Here is a 17,687-nt window from a genome sequence, read left to right on the forward strand (position 1 = left end):
TCACCCACTGTAACTGAGAATCCGTCGGTCTTGCTGAGTTTGTTATTTGAACCGAAGAGAATGGACTCTGTTTTGCCCATGTGTAATGATAGTTTGTTATCAGCGAGCCATATGCAGATTTTGCCTAGTTCCGTGCTGAGGGTTTTTTCAAACTGCAATTTGTTCTTGTCAGAGACCAGCAGGGCTGAGTCGTCCGCAAACAGGAACAAGTTGCAGTCACAGGCTGACGACATCTCTGATATTTTCTGACATTTCGTTGATGTGTTTATTGGGTGAAATCCTCTTTCAGTGCCTCTGTGCCTGTTTTTGTAGGCAGTTAGCCTCTGGTATGCGTGCCATTAGCGTTAGCCACGCGTCTAGGCCTCTTTTCTTTTGGAAAGAATGATAAAAAATAAATAAAAAGTATAATTTTTTTTATTTATTTTTTTATATATTCGACTAAGAGGCTGGCCAGTCGACTACGGCTCCTTTCGACTGATTAGTCGACTAATCGACTAATAGGGGTCAGCCCTAGCCTAATATTTATCTGCAACCGTGAAGAAAAACTCCATTGGTTTAAACAGAATGAATAGACACATAAAAGAAATATATATAAAAAATAAAAAATAAAAAATTGTATTAACATTTTTAAATTCTAATTTTGATTTAGAATTCGGATGTTAACGTAACGAATGAACGTTCGAACGTTCGAACATTCGGGCTCAGCGTTACTGACCACAGACATGTAGGATAGTTCTATGCACTGACCACAGACATATAGGGGAGAACAGGGATAGTTATCACACTTTTTACTCTAGTGTGAATTGCTCATCAAAACATCTTTCAATAGTCATTCCTACATTAAATTGAAGCTTAAGATGTTGGCTTGAAATGTGTATCCCTCTAATTTTCCAACGTATTGTAACAAAGAGTTAATCACCTATCAAAGACACTCTGACACATTGTGACAACCAACCCCATCATGGGGATGGTTGTCACACACTATGGGGTTGGTTGTCACCATGTGTTTTAATGGGAAAAATCTTAAAAAGAAGACAAGAAGGCAGAACTAAATTTGAAAGTTTAATTGCATTGACAAGTTGACAAATACATAACTTAATGCATCTTAACATGAACATAAACAGGAAACACATCTTTAGGCCATCCTATAAATAACAAAATAAGAACACAATAAATCGGCCTAACAATAATAGCCTACACAACATGTGACAACCAACCCCAAAGAAAATGTGACGACCAACCATCGGCGTATTTAGACCACTTTTACTGGGGCACGTGCCCCAGTATTAATCAGTTGTGCCCCAGTAAAAATGTCCCCAGAAAAATAATTATTATTATTATTATTTAATTTTTTTACTTCGCTTTGAAATATTATAGTGAAATATTTTGCACTGTTGTCGCATTTATCTTGTTGAAATCCTCCAACAGGTTCTTTTTTGTAAGTCGACTGTTTTGCACACCCCATGACCTGGTACATCCCATAGTGCTCAGCTGTCAGCAGTCAGCTGGCCTCCCGCACCCTCGGGCAGTTCACAGGTAATCACACAGTGCCGCAGTTGCATTCTGTATGATGGCAACCCCGCCAGCTAAGAAAGTTAAAACAAAGGAAATTCGGGCATTCCAGCCCTCGTGGACAGATGACTACGGGTTTGTGTGTCAGAAGGACACTTATGTTTAGAAAATGTAGTTTGCCGAACGTCAGGTGTGAAACGCCTTTTTAAGACGAAGCATCAAAAAAGTTTCAAAGATCAGGCAGAATCGATTAAACGTGCCGTGGCCAGGTATGGAAAGCAAGCCAGCACCCTCAAAGTGTTCACGACTGCTAAAAACCACGCAACTGAAGCAAGCTATCGCATTGCTCATTGCATTGCGAAATGTGGAAAGCCATTCACTGATGGCGAGTATATCAAGGAGGCTTTTCTCTGTAGCTCAGATGTTTTGTTTGAAGGCTTGCCAAACAAAAAGACAATCAAATCAAGGATAAAAGATATCCCCATGTCAGATCGAAGTGTCGAGCGACGCATCAACGAAATGTCCGAAAATATCAGAGAACAGCAAACTGCTGGATTAAAAGATGCTCCGGTGTGCAGCTTAAAGTGACCAACTACAGCCCCCAAATAACGGAGCTCAGTAAAGCAAAACAGGGCCAGGGATCTCACTGACAGCGACAGGTAGGCAGCTGTTTATTTTCCTACACATGGGGCTGCATGTTAACTTGAACGTCTCTCTCTCTCTCTCTCTCTCTCTCTCTCTCTCTCTCTCTCTCTCTCTCTCTCTCTCTCTCTCTCTCTCTCTCTCTCTCTACACTACACATATTTAATTGAGACCCTTTATTATTTCAATTTAGCTGGAAATACATTGATACATCATTCAGTAAAATTTTCAGAGCCACATTATTACGGTCACCATTGTGACCAGTGGGATTAATCAACAAATTGTATTTATTTTTTTATTTCATTTTAACATTGCACATGTTAAAAGGGAGAGGGCAACGCCATTTCTTTTTACTCAAAATGTGAGTATTACCAAGTCACCTTGTGTTCTTAAAACAATGACAATAAACATAGTTTTATTAGGTTGAAATAATGTGGTTGTGTACTTCTTTTTTCTGTTTACTTATTATGGATTGAAAACTGAAAACCAAACAAAATGTGCTATATATAGCCTACCGTCTGCGTCGAATATGAAATAAAGGCATCTAAATGATAAATTTTTTCTTTAAAAAAAAAACAAGCTCAATCAAAAGATTCTACATGATTCCAAAATAGTGAAGAAAATTACTTTAGGAAGAACAAAGGCAGAGGCTCTGGTCAAAGACATCCTTGCTCCAAAGGCAGTGGGTGATGTTCTTAAGGCCTTAACATCAGACAAACCCCTCCCATTCTCCATACAGATGGATGTGTAACCTCGGGTTCAGATTCATAACTAGCATAGGAACATAAATAGTTAATGTTAGTAGGTAAGAACTTTCTAGACAGTAAAATATTCTAGGCCCAGACTCCCCAAAACCCCATAGGATTGTGATAATGTAGTCCTGGGGTAATATGCACAGGGACGTGCATTAGGATAGAAGGGGAGAATGTAACCTCGGGTTCAGATTCATAACTAGCATAGGAACATAAATAGTTAATGTTAGTAGGTAAGAACTTTCTAGACAGTAAAATATTCTAGGCCCAGACTCCCCAAAACCCCATAGGATTGTGATAATGTAGTCCTGGGATAATATGCACAGGGACGTGCATTAGGATAGAAGGGGAGAATGTAACCCCAGGTTCAGATTCATAATTATCAGTTACATAAATAGTTCCTGTTTATCTCTGCTACCACTTCCTGTTTTACCATGAGGTCCCACTTCCTGTATATAGCGTATGATGTCATGATTTGAAGGTTCTGGAACCTTTGTGATGTCATCCTATGATGTCATATAGAACATTCCGGAACCTCTTGGTTTCCTATATATTCAGCCAGCTCTCAAGCAGCCAGCCTCTTTCTCCTCAACCACTGGACCCGCAACATCACCCAGACGGACCGGACTAACCAACCGACTGGAAGCCGCAAGTCTCCACCAGCACCCCGGAGCAGTCCAGACCACCCCTCACCAAGCGTGCTCAGCTGGATAGATACCCGATGGCGAGCCAACCCCGGAACATTTGATAAGACTAATGGCAGCCTGCTGTGAATACCCATGAGGCTCACCTAGTGCTCAACTATTGCTACACCACTAGTCCGGTAGGATTGAACTGAACGAGACTACAAGGACTTCCAAGGGAGGCAATCCCGTTCACCTTATGTTGTGATATTGTATTTTGTATTTGAATTGATTTAACTGGATATATGGATATAGATATTCTGCCATTGTATGATGTTATAATAGAACCTTCTAGAACATAGAACCTTCTAGAACCGGTTGTGGTGATGTCATAATAGACCTCGATTATCGCCGAATCACTTCCTGGTTTAAAGAGTTAACGGGCCAATTCACCTAATAAGGTATTTGCATTCCCTGATAAACTAATATAGAGTTACCGATGATAACCTCAGAGACGTCTGAATGAACCCCAATGTGTTGATCCAATCGACCTAGGCCTTGATATCGACCTAACCCTCCCGCAAGGAAAGGTTACTGACCTAATCTAAAAGGGATACTTCAAAGCATAAGTTGTACTTTACGTACGTATATATTATTACTGTTTATCTAGCGCGCTTTTAATTAAAACACCGGTTATTGTTATAACTCTGCCTCTGGTCTACAATTCTTTTAATTGTGTATATTACTCCTTGTCGCATTCGAACCTAGAACTGTGCCCGTGGCAAACAGCTGTTACTGGTATTAACACAAGTGCTACAGATGCATCTAACCTAACCCTAACCCTAAAACCGAAATAAAGTTAAAAATAAAATAGTTACAAAATCTGCCCATTTTCACCCAAAAAACGCAAAAAAAAACGGCAATTTTTTTTTCTAGATACGCCCCTGCGACCAACTCCAACTGGAATGTCTTGATAGCATCAAGGCTAACAGCCATCTAACAACTAGTTAGCTAGCTAACAACAATCTAAACTATAGCTATCCCTTCACACTTTGTAAGGGTAATAATTGTTTCATTATAAACCAATTGTGTAAAAGCCTAGAAGAAAAAGACTGAGGAGCGGAATATTTACAAATGGACATGAAAAACACAAAAAGTCCTCTCACCTCAAGTTCAGCTGTTTCATTCCAAAGATGACAATGTAGGTGAACTCTGACCCCAATTCTGGACATTTAAATACCAAAATATGGCAGACAGGACCCTCTGGTGGTGAAATATAATGAATGTGACAACCTACCCGTGTGACAACGTCCCCCGTTCTCCCCTACTGTAGGATAGTTATATACACTGACCACAGACATGTAGGATAGTTCTATGCACTGACCACAGACATGTACAGGATAGTTCTATGCACTGACCACAGACATGTAGGATAGTTCTATGCACTGACCACTAGGGATGGGTACCTTTCACATTTGAACCGGTACCGGTACCGGTACCTGTGAATCGATACCGGTACCCAACGGTACCTTTTTTCGGTACTTTAGTCTCAAGAAATTTAATTTACCTACCTCAGTCGTGAAAAAAAAAATCCAAACTTCAAATAACTACAATTTCGACAGTTTTCGGCTTGCCATTGCTCCGACTGCTTTGTTGTTGAATCAAGTCAAATCCTAGGTAAGCATATATAGTGTGTGTGAACGTTGACATGAAAAGAAAAAAGTAAAAAAAAAAGTATCTCACTTGATTCGATACTCGGTAGTACCGACGTGTTTCGGTTCGGTACCTCAAAAGTACCGAATTCGGTACCCATCCCTACTGACCACAGACATGTAGGATAGTTCTATGCACTGACCACAGACATGTAGGATAGTTCTATGCACTGACCACAGACATCTGGTCAATTTACAACACTATTATGTCCATCGCCGCTTACTTGATCAGTTCTGATTGGAAGCTGGAATCAAAATGCTTGAATTTTCCCAGAGATTGTAACGTTAGCTTTGTAGCAAAGGCCTGTTGTCAAGCAACAACAATAGACATGTTCAAACTAAAAGCTGCAACATATGCGTGTTTTCAGCTTTCTTTTGGACGATAATATCTTATATTGTTGTTTTTCTTAAAGCTGTATCATCAGTAGGGGAATTTCAATATGAAGCCTAGACCCGAGGCACTCTGTGAATTCTTTTCACTATGAATTGAAATGGGGGACCCTGATGTAAACAAGACAAACGTCTTTCTCTGGTCTGCATCCCCTTAACAATTGTGTGTATTGAGCCGTACTGTATTGTACCCATTCTGCAATCTGTTAAATAAAGTTTTCATTCATTCATTCATTCTGATTACAAGTTTCAAAATCCTTGATTAAATCATGGATGAACAACACATTTTCACTCCAAAACGAGTCTTCATCAGGGTACCGTTGGTCATCCATGATTTAATAAAGGATTTTTAAACTAATAACAGTGTCACCATGTGTCACCATAGACTTCCAATTTCAGTTAACTGGACAGTCGCTTTGTTTTTCTTCTTAGATTTTCTTTAAGTTTAAGTTCAGTTCTCCACAGCAAATCTTCAATTTCATTATGATTGGAAGCTTATTGTTGTAATTAGCCTGGACACTTAGCTTTCACTACTCAAGTCAGTTCAATTAATTTGCCAAGTTACTGATCTCATCTAATTCGCTATGATATCATGCTGTGGGAATGAGGAACAATATTAGGCCTTGGCTAAAATGGTGCAATCTGGGTTCTAATTAGGACTCTTCTGCTGTAACACAACCTGGTTTGAAAATACCAATGTGACTATTTCCTCCTTCCCTTGTTCTCACATTTCTGCACTTTACTTAAGTAGGCATTATCTCTCAAGAACACTTAAAAGCTTGAAATGAGGCGCCACTGATCAATTTGGTTGGTTGTTATGGCCTGTTTGACCTGTTTTCTCTGTGTGTGTGTGACGTGTGTGTGTGTGTGTGTGTTTGTGTGTGTGTGTGTGTGTGTGTGTGTAGGTGTGTGTGTGTGTGTGTCACTATCACTAACACTATCACTATCACTATCACTACTGTTACGAAGGATCAGATTAAACCGAATATATATATTTATTTATTGATATATATTGAATAGTATTTGTATATCGTTTGATATCCCTTGTATATTCCTTGTACATATACACGGAATATCCCTTTAGCCTACTATAGCCCATAATAGTTCATTCTCCTATTGGACAAAGGACCAGGCGCCAGGGGACCAGCCCCCGGAGTCAAGTTCAAAGTTACCGACAAGACATGTCTGTACTAGCCCCGGCCCTGCCCAGGGATACGGCGACAGAAATGAGAGTGGCACTATTTGTTCACCGTGCATATAAATATGGCGTAAGTGAATACAGAGGCACTTAGTCAGAAACTTAGTAACCAACGTGAAGCCTCACCCACGATACGACGTGCGGTGAAGTATGGCCTGTTTGGCCCCAGAATAGCATTGAGACCGCGTGCGAATTAATAGCTGAATTGTCAGAGTTTGGCACTGTACCGTCGAGTGCGACGTATTTCTATTAAGTTAATAATAGTCTATTGTGTATGGTGCATCGTGCGGTTAGAGTTCTAAAGTGACCAGCATCTCCAACGCTTCCTCGTGTTAGCTAGATTCTTATCCAGGCTGGGCCGACCACATGGCGCTTTCATCCGAGGAGATCTAGGCGAGGACCGAATGGACATGTACACTGGATTACCTACCCGACGTCTGCATAGCCCTGTGCGGCTGGAATATATATTTGCTTTGGTACTGTGATTTGTGGAGCGGATAATCGCCGAAGCCTGTGAGTGTTGGATTTACCCCCGAGAGGAGTCAAGGTCGAGTCGGCGCTCAGAGAGCCTGAGGCCGTCTAGCTTTCTTCACTGTGGAGCTACAGCCTACAAGAGAACCAAGCTGTATTCGTCTGCGGATCAAGAGTCTATCGCACTGTCTTCTGTACTCGAAGTCTCCCTAGATATCGTTGACCAGACGTTCTACTACCGACAGCTCTCCTACCCCCCCTGCCGGCTTACAACCGGGAGGACCCCTTCCAGTATATCCCGCTATATCATTCAGTGTACCATAGATATAATTCCCTAAGAGCCAGGTTGTATACTTGCCTCCTGCGTAACCAGAGAATGGACATTCAGTGTTGATTTGCCTACGAATACTCATTTGCCTTACAAGTGCAATCAAATGTAATATAAGTATCATATGTACCTTTTGCTCCATTAAATACTTGATTAATACCTTTGACTGGAACCGATTTCATTGTGGGAAGTGTTCATCATATTCATATATTGTGTACTGTATGGCCAGTAGTTAAAGTACATAAAGCGGTAGTGGTTTAATGATACCATACTTATCAATACAGTCAGGGAATTGTACCCCTCAGTTACAATTGGTCCTTCGAGCCGGAGGGTAACTAGTGTAATATTAATATAGTGGTATTAATATTGAAATGGCCTATGATGAACACTCCACAAAACGGTCCTCCTAAAGTAAATCGCCCGCAGCGTAGACGGCAGCCACCTCAGTACTTAGAGGATTACGCTGCCAGTATACTACCTAGCCTTCTACAGACGGTAAACGCGGTAAAAGTAGAAAGTAAAATTATGTCCGACCCTATCAACCAGGATACCCCGACCACAGAGGCCCTAGTGGGTTCTAATGTAACTGACCAAGCTCACGGTGGGGACCAGGAGGGAACTGACACGACTTTATCCCCCGCCAAGACCGAAGAAGTAGTCCCCGGAGAGCTCCGGGAGGAAGACAACCCTCCAGAGATGGAACTCTGCACGGTACAAGAAGAGGAGAGCGCCCAGGAGATAGAGCTCCAGGACTCCCCGCAGGAGAACGCATCTCCAACGAGTACTGCCAGGAGCGGATCACCTCAACCAGCGTCTTCCCCCAGCGAGGCGGACAAGATGCTGGCACAGGCGTTCCTCGCCAGCCTAGCAGCCTCAACAGAGCGCGATCGACTCCAAGCACAGATGCTTAGTGAGCGCGAACATTCTTCCATGGAAAGAGAATGCATTCAAGCGCAGCAACGGAGCGACGAAGATCGTATACGTCTAGAGATTAGACGCCTTCAGACGGAAGAGAATATGGCAAGAGACCGGGCCGACACCCAGCGTGCCGCTGCCGGTGCCCAAAGAGAAGCAGAGCGCGACAGAATACAAGCGCAGCTAATGGAGCAGCTGATCGCCAAGGCAACACCCCCTCCCTCCGCACGGGGTTCCAGGGCCTCGTCAAGACACGGGTCAAGGGCACCCTCCCCTAACCGATCAAGCGACCCTGAACTCGACCACCAGAGAGAGCCTATACCCCCCTCCGAACCCCTTCCCCGACCGGTCCCAGTGAGACCCAGCTACAAGGAAGGAACGGTGTACACCGCGGAGAGGCTAAATAGACGACTACAGGATCTAGATGACCTGACAGAAGAAGAAGAGGGAGAGGAGGAGAGTCAAGCCCGACAGCAGCACAGTACTCCACAGGACCAGGAGGTCCAGTACAGCCCAGGCTCTACCCCCGCGGCTCTGCGCTACAGACCCCCGACTCTATTCACGGGTGAGCATGACGCACGACCAGTCCCGAGGAATAGCACCTGGATACGCGGGCCATGGTACCCTGCCGGTACCAGCCCACCGAGAGGCGTAAGAGGAGACTCGCCTAGGAGGCCTCTCTTCCAACGCTCACCGATGTGCCAGCCATCTACGGCGTCATACATTGGCACACCGACGTTTCCAGACTTCACCCATGAGAACCGAGCACAGTACACGGAGTTACGGATGTGCTTAGAGACAATGATGGTTGACGTAGCTGATGAACGCCACAAGTATGCTATCCTATTGAAGCACCTGAAGGTGCCCCGAGCGCACAACATAGCGCTGGCCTATGCCACCTCTACTACCCCATACACAGCGGCTCTAGCAGCGCTCGACCAAAGATATGGACGCATATGGGATTACGTAATACAAGAGATAAGGCATATTGACCGCCTACCCCCAGCAACAGACAATCGCTCACTAGACGACCTGTCTATCAAAGTACAATCCCTGGTAGGGATGCTGGGGGCGCAACGAGAAAAGGGTATGCACGAACTATACGCAAACTCTAATGTCGAGAGGATTTTAGAGAAGCTGCCGCCCGCCCGACAAGAGCGCTTCAGGCGGCAAAGAGACCACCGTGATCCTAACGGTCCCGAGCCATCCCTCCTAGACCTAGCCGACTTCCTGGCGAGAGAAGTCAGCAGCCTACGATTGGATACGTTCGTGCGGAGCACACCAAGCTCCAGAGAGGGACCTAGGAGAGCAAACGATGGCCGAAGATTGGTGACCGTCAGGCACCAATCAGAATCAGTACCGAGCAGCAAGAACCACAGTACCCCCTCGATGAAAGAGAAGTGGAAGATGGTGTGCCCGTACTGCGAAAAGGAACACTGGTTGTCACAATGCGACCTGTTCAAGAAGATGACCGCTGAAGAAGTGAGTCAATGGATAAAGTCCAACCGACGCTGTTACCGATGTGCGCGCAGTCACATGGCAGCCGATTGCCGCTTAAAGAAGAGGTGTAGTCGGTGTGACGGAGCCCACCTAGATGTCCTACACGACAGTAACAGAAGAAAGCCTGCACCTTCCAGCAGCACAAAGGCAAGTGTTATGTACATTGACCCCGCCAGCAGCGGGGGCGCCCAGGTGCTCTTAAAGGTGGTCCGCGTAACACTGAGTTACCAAGATAAGGTCATGGACACTTACGCCGTCCTTGACGACGGGTCAGAGAAGACCCTTCTCCTCGCGTCCGCTGCGGCCCAGCTGGGGCTGCGGGGGAGCGAAAACCAGATGACGATTCGGACAATAAGAAGAGATCTAAAGACGATAAAGGGCGAGAATGTCTCCTTCACTATCGCAGCAAGCGGGCAGCCAGAGAGACGGTATAGGATTACTGATGCTTTCACCAGCCAAGAAATAGGCCTGTCGCAGTACACCTACCCCATCGCCAAACTGATGGATAAATATGTGCACCTGCGCCAACTACCTATCCCGCTCATAGACGGTGCCACCCCGACCCTGCTGATAGGCTCCGACCATGCAGACCTCATAGTCCCGATAGACCGAGTCCACACAGGACCCAGAGGCTGTCCTGCAGCAGTCGAGACCCGCCTAGGATGGACATTACAAGGCCCCCTCGCTAAGTCTCTTAACCGAACAGCAGCCACTAACTGCCTCCACTCCAGAGTGACAGAAGAAGACACCACTCTCCTGCAGCATGTCGAGAGGCTATGGACACTAGAGACAATGCCCTTTAAGAACGAAAAGAAAGACATTCGTTCCAAGGAAGACATTTACGCTATAGCCCTCCTCGAGCAAGGGACAAAGAGAGTCAACGTCAACGGAGTGATGAGATACGCAACTCCACTCCTGAGGCGAGAGGGTATGCCTACCTTTCACGCCACAAAAGAAGCGACGGAGCGGTATCTATTGAACACAGAGCGGCGCCTAGCCAGAGACCCCGCTCAAGAGACTGTGTACCGCGCTGAGATTAACAAGCTAATCACAGCGGGACACATAACGAAAATTGACATTAAAGAGGCCGATCAGACGACCGAATCATGGTACGTGCCGCACCACAAGGTCCACCACAACGGCAAGGATCGTATTGTGTTCAACTGCAGCTACCAGATCGGATCACAAAATCTGAATAAAGAGCTCTTGCCCGGCCCAACACTCGGCCCCTCTCTACTAGGCGTGTTACTACGTTTCCGCCAGGACAAGGTGGCCATCAGCGGAGATATCAAAGGGATGTTCCTGCAGGTGAGACTAGTGGAGGAGGACAAGCCCCTGCTGCGGTTCCTATGGAGAGAGAGGATCGGGGATGAGCAACCAGCCATCTATCAATGGGAAGTCCTCCCTTTCGGAACCACATGCAGCCCATGCTGTGCTACGTTTGCACTGCAAAAACACGTCGCAGAGGACCCAGCAGCAGATGAAGAGGTCCGACAAAGTGTAGGAAATAGTTTCTACGTGGACAACTGTTTGCAAAGCGTCTCGACGCCAGAAGAAGCCGAGGCCCTTCTACTCAAGCTCCGCACCTCCCTGATCAAAGGCGGCTTTGATCTCAGGCAGTGGGCCAGCAGCGACCCGCAAGAATTGCGCAGCCTCTCCCCCGAGGACAAGGCAGCGAGCAGCGAGACCTGGATGGCGACCATCCCAGGAGAAGCCCAAGAAATGACACTAGGACTAGTCTGGCGCTTCAAAACAGACTCGCTCCATTATAGACACAAACCCCTGACCAAGGAGCAGGGAAGGTCGACGGCAATACCGACCACCAGACGGAGTGTATACAGAACACTCGCCAGACAATATGACCCGTTGGGATGTATTCTACCTTACACCACCAGGGCAAAGATGATTGTAAGAGCACTATGGGACAAGGACCAGGGCTGGGACGACCCCATACCCGAACACCTTGCATCCACATGGAGAGAGTGGGAGACGGAACTCCGCTCACTCCCAGGTGTTAACATACGCCGCAGCTACTTCCCACCCACAGTGAGGCCAGAGACATGCAAGATGGATCTGCACGTCTTCAGCGACGCCTCCGAAGTAGCCTACGGTTCGGTGGCTTACTTGCGTGCCCGAGAGGAGGGAGGAGAAATACATACTGCTTTCATCCTGGCTCGCTCAAGAATAGCCCCACGAAAGCAACAATCTATCCCGCGTCTAGAGCTCTGCGCAGCCCTAGCAGGAGCGCAGCTCGCCACGTTAATCCAACGTGAACTCACCATTCCGGTGCAAAGAACAATCTTGTGGTCAGACTCCACGACAGTGCTCACATGGATCCGGTCTGATTCGTGCAGATACAAGGTCTTCGTGGGAGTCAGAGTCACAGAGATTCAAGAGTTAACAGAAGTAGCGAGCTGGAGGTATGTGGACACACAACACAACCCAGCTGACATCATCACCCGGGGAATGTCCCTGGATGACCTCACCCGTCACAACCTCTACAGTGACGGACCAGAGTTTCTCAAGCTCCCGGAAGAAGAGTGGCCTACACCCACCCCACGGGAGGCGAGTAAAGAGGAGGCCGAAAACAAGAAATCTATGTTCTGTGGATTGAACACACTCGTCTCCACAGACCCCGACATAGACGATTGCCTCACCCTAGAGAGTGCGCAGCTAAAGACATTTCTGTGGCACCACCCAGAGGTTCAGCCCACTACTGACATTTCAGCAGCTGACTACGAAGAAGCAGAACTTCTTCTGCTACAACGAGCCCAGAGAGACTCGTTCCCCGACGAGCTAGACTGTCTACAGGGAGCAAAGCCCGTCCCATCAGACAGCAGACTGCTCCACCTAGCACCCGAGAGCGACGCCCATAGTCTCATCAGAGTGGGTGGTCGTCTGCGGAGAGCCCCAGACTTACCGGATGACGTCAAGTACCCGATAGCCTTGAACAGCCGACACAAGGTCACAGAGCTGATCATAAAGAAATACGACGAGGATGTGCACCACGCAGGGGCAGAGAGAGTCTTCGCGGAGATCAGACGTCGTTATTGGATACTGCAAGGGAGAGAAGCAGTGCGGCGCTTCCAGCGAACCTGTCTAGACTGTCGTAAGTGGCGAGCACAGCCCAGTATACCCCGGATGGCTGACCTACCTCCCTGTCGCCTCCGACTTGGCGACAAGCCTTTTCACTCCACCGGTATGGACTGTTTCGGCCCGCTGTATATAAAGAAAGGAAGAGGAACCGAGAAGCGGTGGGGTATTGTATTCAAATGCATGACCACCAGAGCGATACATATCGAACTCCTTCCAACCATGAGCACAGACTCATTCCTTATGGCCTTCCGAAGATTCACATCACGGAAAGGAAAACCGTCTACATTATTGTCTGATCACGGGACAAACTTCAAAGGCGGAGAAAGAGAGCTGAGAGAGAGCTTCCAAGCTATGGGCCCAGAACTTAAGACCCACCTCGCTCCATCCCAGATTGACTTCCAGTTTAATCCCCCGAACGCACCTCACTTCGGTGGAACTTGGGAACGAGAAGTACGTTCCATAAAGACAGCCCTGTACGCAGTGCTTGGGGCCCAGACCGTGGCGGAAGAAGTCTTAATGACAGTCCTCACGGAGATCGAGGGAGTATTGAACTCAAAGCCCCTCGGTTACGTCTCAAGTGATGTAGCAGATGTCGACCCAGTCACCCCCAACACACTCTTGATGGGGCGGCTGGACCCCGCGCTACCCCAGACAATGTACAGGCCTGAAGAAGCGAACGGCCGAAGAATGTGGAGGTACAGTCAAGTATTGGCTGACAAGTTTTGGAACAGCTTCCTACTCCACTACCTACCGTCTCTACAGACCCGCCAGAAATGGGTAAAAGAGAGAGACAATTTGACAGAAGGAACAGTCGTCATGATTATCGACCAGTCACTACCCCGAGCTATGTGGCCGGCTGGCCGCGTAAGCAAAGTGATCACCGGTGCCGACGGAAAAGTCCGAGCAGCTGAAGTGCTCGTCCAAGGGCGGACCTACACCCGACCCGTGGCGAGGCTAATAGAACTGCCAAGGCTCCCCGATACCATCGATGACGACCATGACCCCATGACTTTGTGAATTGACTGACCCTCACAGCAGACATTGAGTAGTGGACAGTGCGGTTAATCTGTCTCTGCTTAGCTAATTAGGTGGGACTAATTAGGGGGCGGCTGTTACGAAGGATCAGATTAAACCGAATATATATATTTATTTATTGATATATATTGAATAGTATTTGTATATCGTTTGATATCCCTTGTATATTCCTTGTACATATACACGGAATATCCCTTTAGCCTACTATAGCCCATAATAGTTCATTCTCCTATTGGACAAAGGACCAGGCGCCAGGGGACCAGCCCCCGGAGTCAAGTTCAAAGTTACCGACAAGACATGTCTGTACTAGCCCCGGCCCTGCCCAGGGATACGGCGACAGAAATGAGAGTGGCACTATTTGTTCACCGTGCATATAAATATGGCGTAAGTGAATACAGAGGCACTTAGTCAGAAACTTAGTAACCAACGTGAAGCCTCACCCACGATACGACGTGCGGTGAAGTATGGCCTGTTTGGCCCCAGAATAGCATTGAGACCGCGTGCGAATTAATAGCTGAATTGTCAGAGTTTGGCACTGTACCGTCGAGTGCGACGTATTTCTATTAAGTTAATAATAGTCTATTGTGTATGGTGCATCGTGCGGTTAGAGTTCTAAAGTGACCAGCATCTCCAACGCTTCCTCGTGTTAGCTAGATTCTTATCCAGGCTGGGCCGACCACATGGCGCTTTCATCCGAAGAGATCTAGGCGAGGACCGAATGGACATGTACACTGGATTACCTACCCGACGTCTGCATAGCCCTGTGCGGCTGGAATATATATTTGCTTTGGTACTGTGATTTGTGGAGCGGATAATCGCCGACGCCTGTGAGTGTTGGATTTACCCCCGAGAGGAGTCAATGTCGAGTCGGCGCTCAGAGAGCCTGAGGCCGTCTAGCTTTCTTCACTGTGGAGCTACAGCCTACAAGAGAACCAAGCTGTATTCGTCTGCGGATCAAGAGTCTATCGCACTGTCTTCTGTACTCGAAGTCTCCCTAGATATCGTTGACCAGACGTTCTACTACCGACAGCTCTCCTACCCCCCCTGCCGGCTTACAACCGGGAGGACCCCTTCCAGTATATCCCGCTATATCATTCAGTGTACCATAGATATAATTCCCTAAGAGCCAGGTTGTATACTTGCCTCCTGCGTAACCAGAGAATGGACATTCAGTGTTGATTTGCCTACGAATACTCATTTGCCTTACAAGTGCAATCAAATGTAATATAAGTATCATATGTACCTTTTGCTCCATTAAATACTTGATTAATACCTTTGACTGGAACCGATTTCATTGTGGGAAGTGTTCATCATATTCATATATTGTGTACTGTATGGCCAGTAGTTAAAGTACATAAAGCGGTAGTGGTTTAATGATACCATACTTATCAATACAGTCAGGGAATTGTACCCCTCAGTTACAACTACCACTATCACTATCACTAACTATCACTAACACTATCACTACCACTAACACTAACAATACCACTATCACTGCCATTGCCACTAACATTAACACTACCGCTAATACTACCGCTATCACTAATACTACCACTATCACTATCACTACCACTAACAATACCTCAAACACTATCACTATCACTACAACTAACAATACCTCAAACACTACTACTATCACTAATACTAGCGCTATCACTAATACTACCGCTATCATTACCACTAACACTACCGCTATCACTACCACTAACAATACCACTATCACTATCACTACCACTAACAATACCTCAAACACTACCACTATCACTATCACTACCACTAGCAATACCTCAAACACTACCACTATCACTACCACTAGCAATACCTCAAACACTACCACTATCACTACCACTAGCAATACCTCAAACACTACCACTATCACTACCGCTAACACTAATACTACCACTATCACTAATACCACTAACACTAACACTAATACTAATACTGCTAATAGTAACACTATCACTAATATACTACCACTATCACTAATACTGCTATCACTACCGCTAACACAACTGCTAACACTAATACTACCACTATCACTAATACCACTAACACTAACACTATCACTAATACTGCTAATAGTAACACTATCACTAATATACTACCACTATCACTAATACTGCTATCACTACCGCTAACACTACTGCTAACACTAATACTACCACTATCACTAATACCACTAACACTAACACTATCACTAATACTGCTAATAGTAACACTATCACTAATATACTACCACTATCACTAATACTGCTATCACTACCGCTAACACTAACACTAACACTCTCACAAAGTAGATATTTTATGTGGTATATAGCCAGATGGGTACCATTGCATAATGTCTTCTACTATAACATTTCATAGAAACATATCTTTGTGTTTTACAGTGGCAGCTCCCATGGTGCTGCTGCTGCACGTCATCCTGTGACATAAATGCAATTATATATCAAACATATGACCTCATGTTGCTGCCGCAACCTGTTTTAATTGGATTTAGGAGTTCCGTTATTGCTAACTTGCAACTAACTTAATTCCACATGATGGAACAGGAAGCCACACTGAGGAGTCTCTCTGTCTGGAAACACGTTGAAGTCCCCTCTGTTTTATTACCTTGAAGGAAGGTTAAATGCCAGATAGTGCTAATAGAAGTAGGAATAACACTTTTACAAAGACTTCAAGTACAGTGAAATACATCACAAATAGGGCCTAGTGTTGTTGTGTATCAAGGATGTAAACATAATGTGTGTGTGGTGTGTGTGTGTGTGTGTGTGTGTGTGTGTGTGTGTGTGTGTGTGCGTGTGTGTGCGCGTGCGTGCACATATATGTGCTTGTGTGTGTGTGTGTAAATGTCCATGTCATGTATATACGACGCATGTGTGTTTCCCCTTCGTAATGTTCCTCCAGCGGTGGTTTTGAGATCATGGGAAAGGCATGAAGGTTATAGTGTAACACTGCAATGTTTCCACCAGCGCTCCAGATGCTCTCGCAGCCTTGTGGCACAGAGGGCTGCTCGGCAACCCACCCAGTTTGTCGTCACAAACTTTTTTTTACCAAAGACTTTTTTCCCCTCCTCGCTAAAGTGTGACAAACTCAGACCAACCCCGGCCACACCTGAACAACGCTCGCTCTCCGCACGGAGAGAGACGGCCAAGGAACTCGGGAGGAAATACCACTGACTTCCTCTTCTACTGTTCTCTACATCCTACCTTTCTTCTCCAACCAACCTCTACCCCTCCCCTACTCACCTCCCTCTCCCCCTTTCTCTCTCTCTCTCCCCCCCCCCTCTCTCTCTCTCTCTTTCTGTATCCTTGTTTTTTTTCCTCAGGCGGTAACCAGGAAAACATTTGGGGGCATCAACTTCCGATCAGCGCTGGAGAACGGAGTTCTCTTGTGTGAGTAAGTACTCTTGCTTTTCCCAGGCACCTCTCTCTCTCTCTCTCTCTCTCTCTCTCTCTCTCTCTCTCTCTCTCTCTCTCTCTCTCTCACCCTCTCTCTCTCTCTCTCTCTCTCTCT

General features: G+C 46.1%; 1 protein-coding gene across 1 annotated transcript in view; it reads left to right on the forward strand.

Moving 5' to 3' along the window:
* LOC311228487 (LIM domain only protein 7-like) overlaps positions 1 to 17,687 on the forward strand; it is a 185,702-nt gene that overhangs the window by 50,481 nt on the left and 117,534 nt on the right. The window contains 1 exon segment of the mRNA XM_084314390.1: positions 17,500 to 17,570. Within this exon segment, the coding sequence (XP_084170516.1) occupies positions 17,500 to 17,570 (71 nt within the window).

The sequence above is a fragment of the Notolepis coatsorum genome (assembly GCF_963971535.1).
Source record: "Notolepis coatsorum genome assembly, chromosome: 5".
Classification (NCBI taxonomy): Eukaryota; Metazoa; Chordata; class Actinopteri; order Aulopiformes; family Paralepididae; genus Notolepis; species Notolepis coatsorum.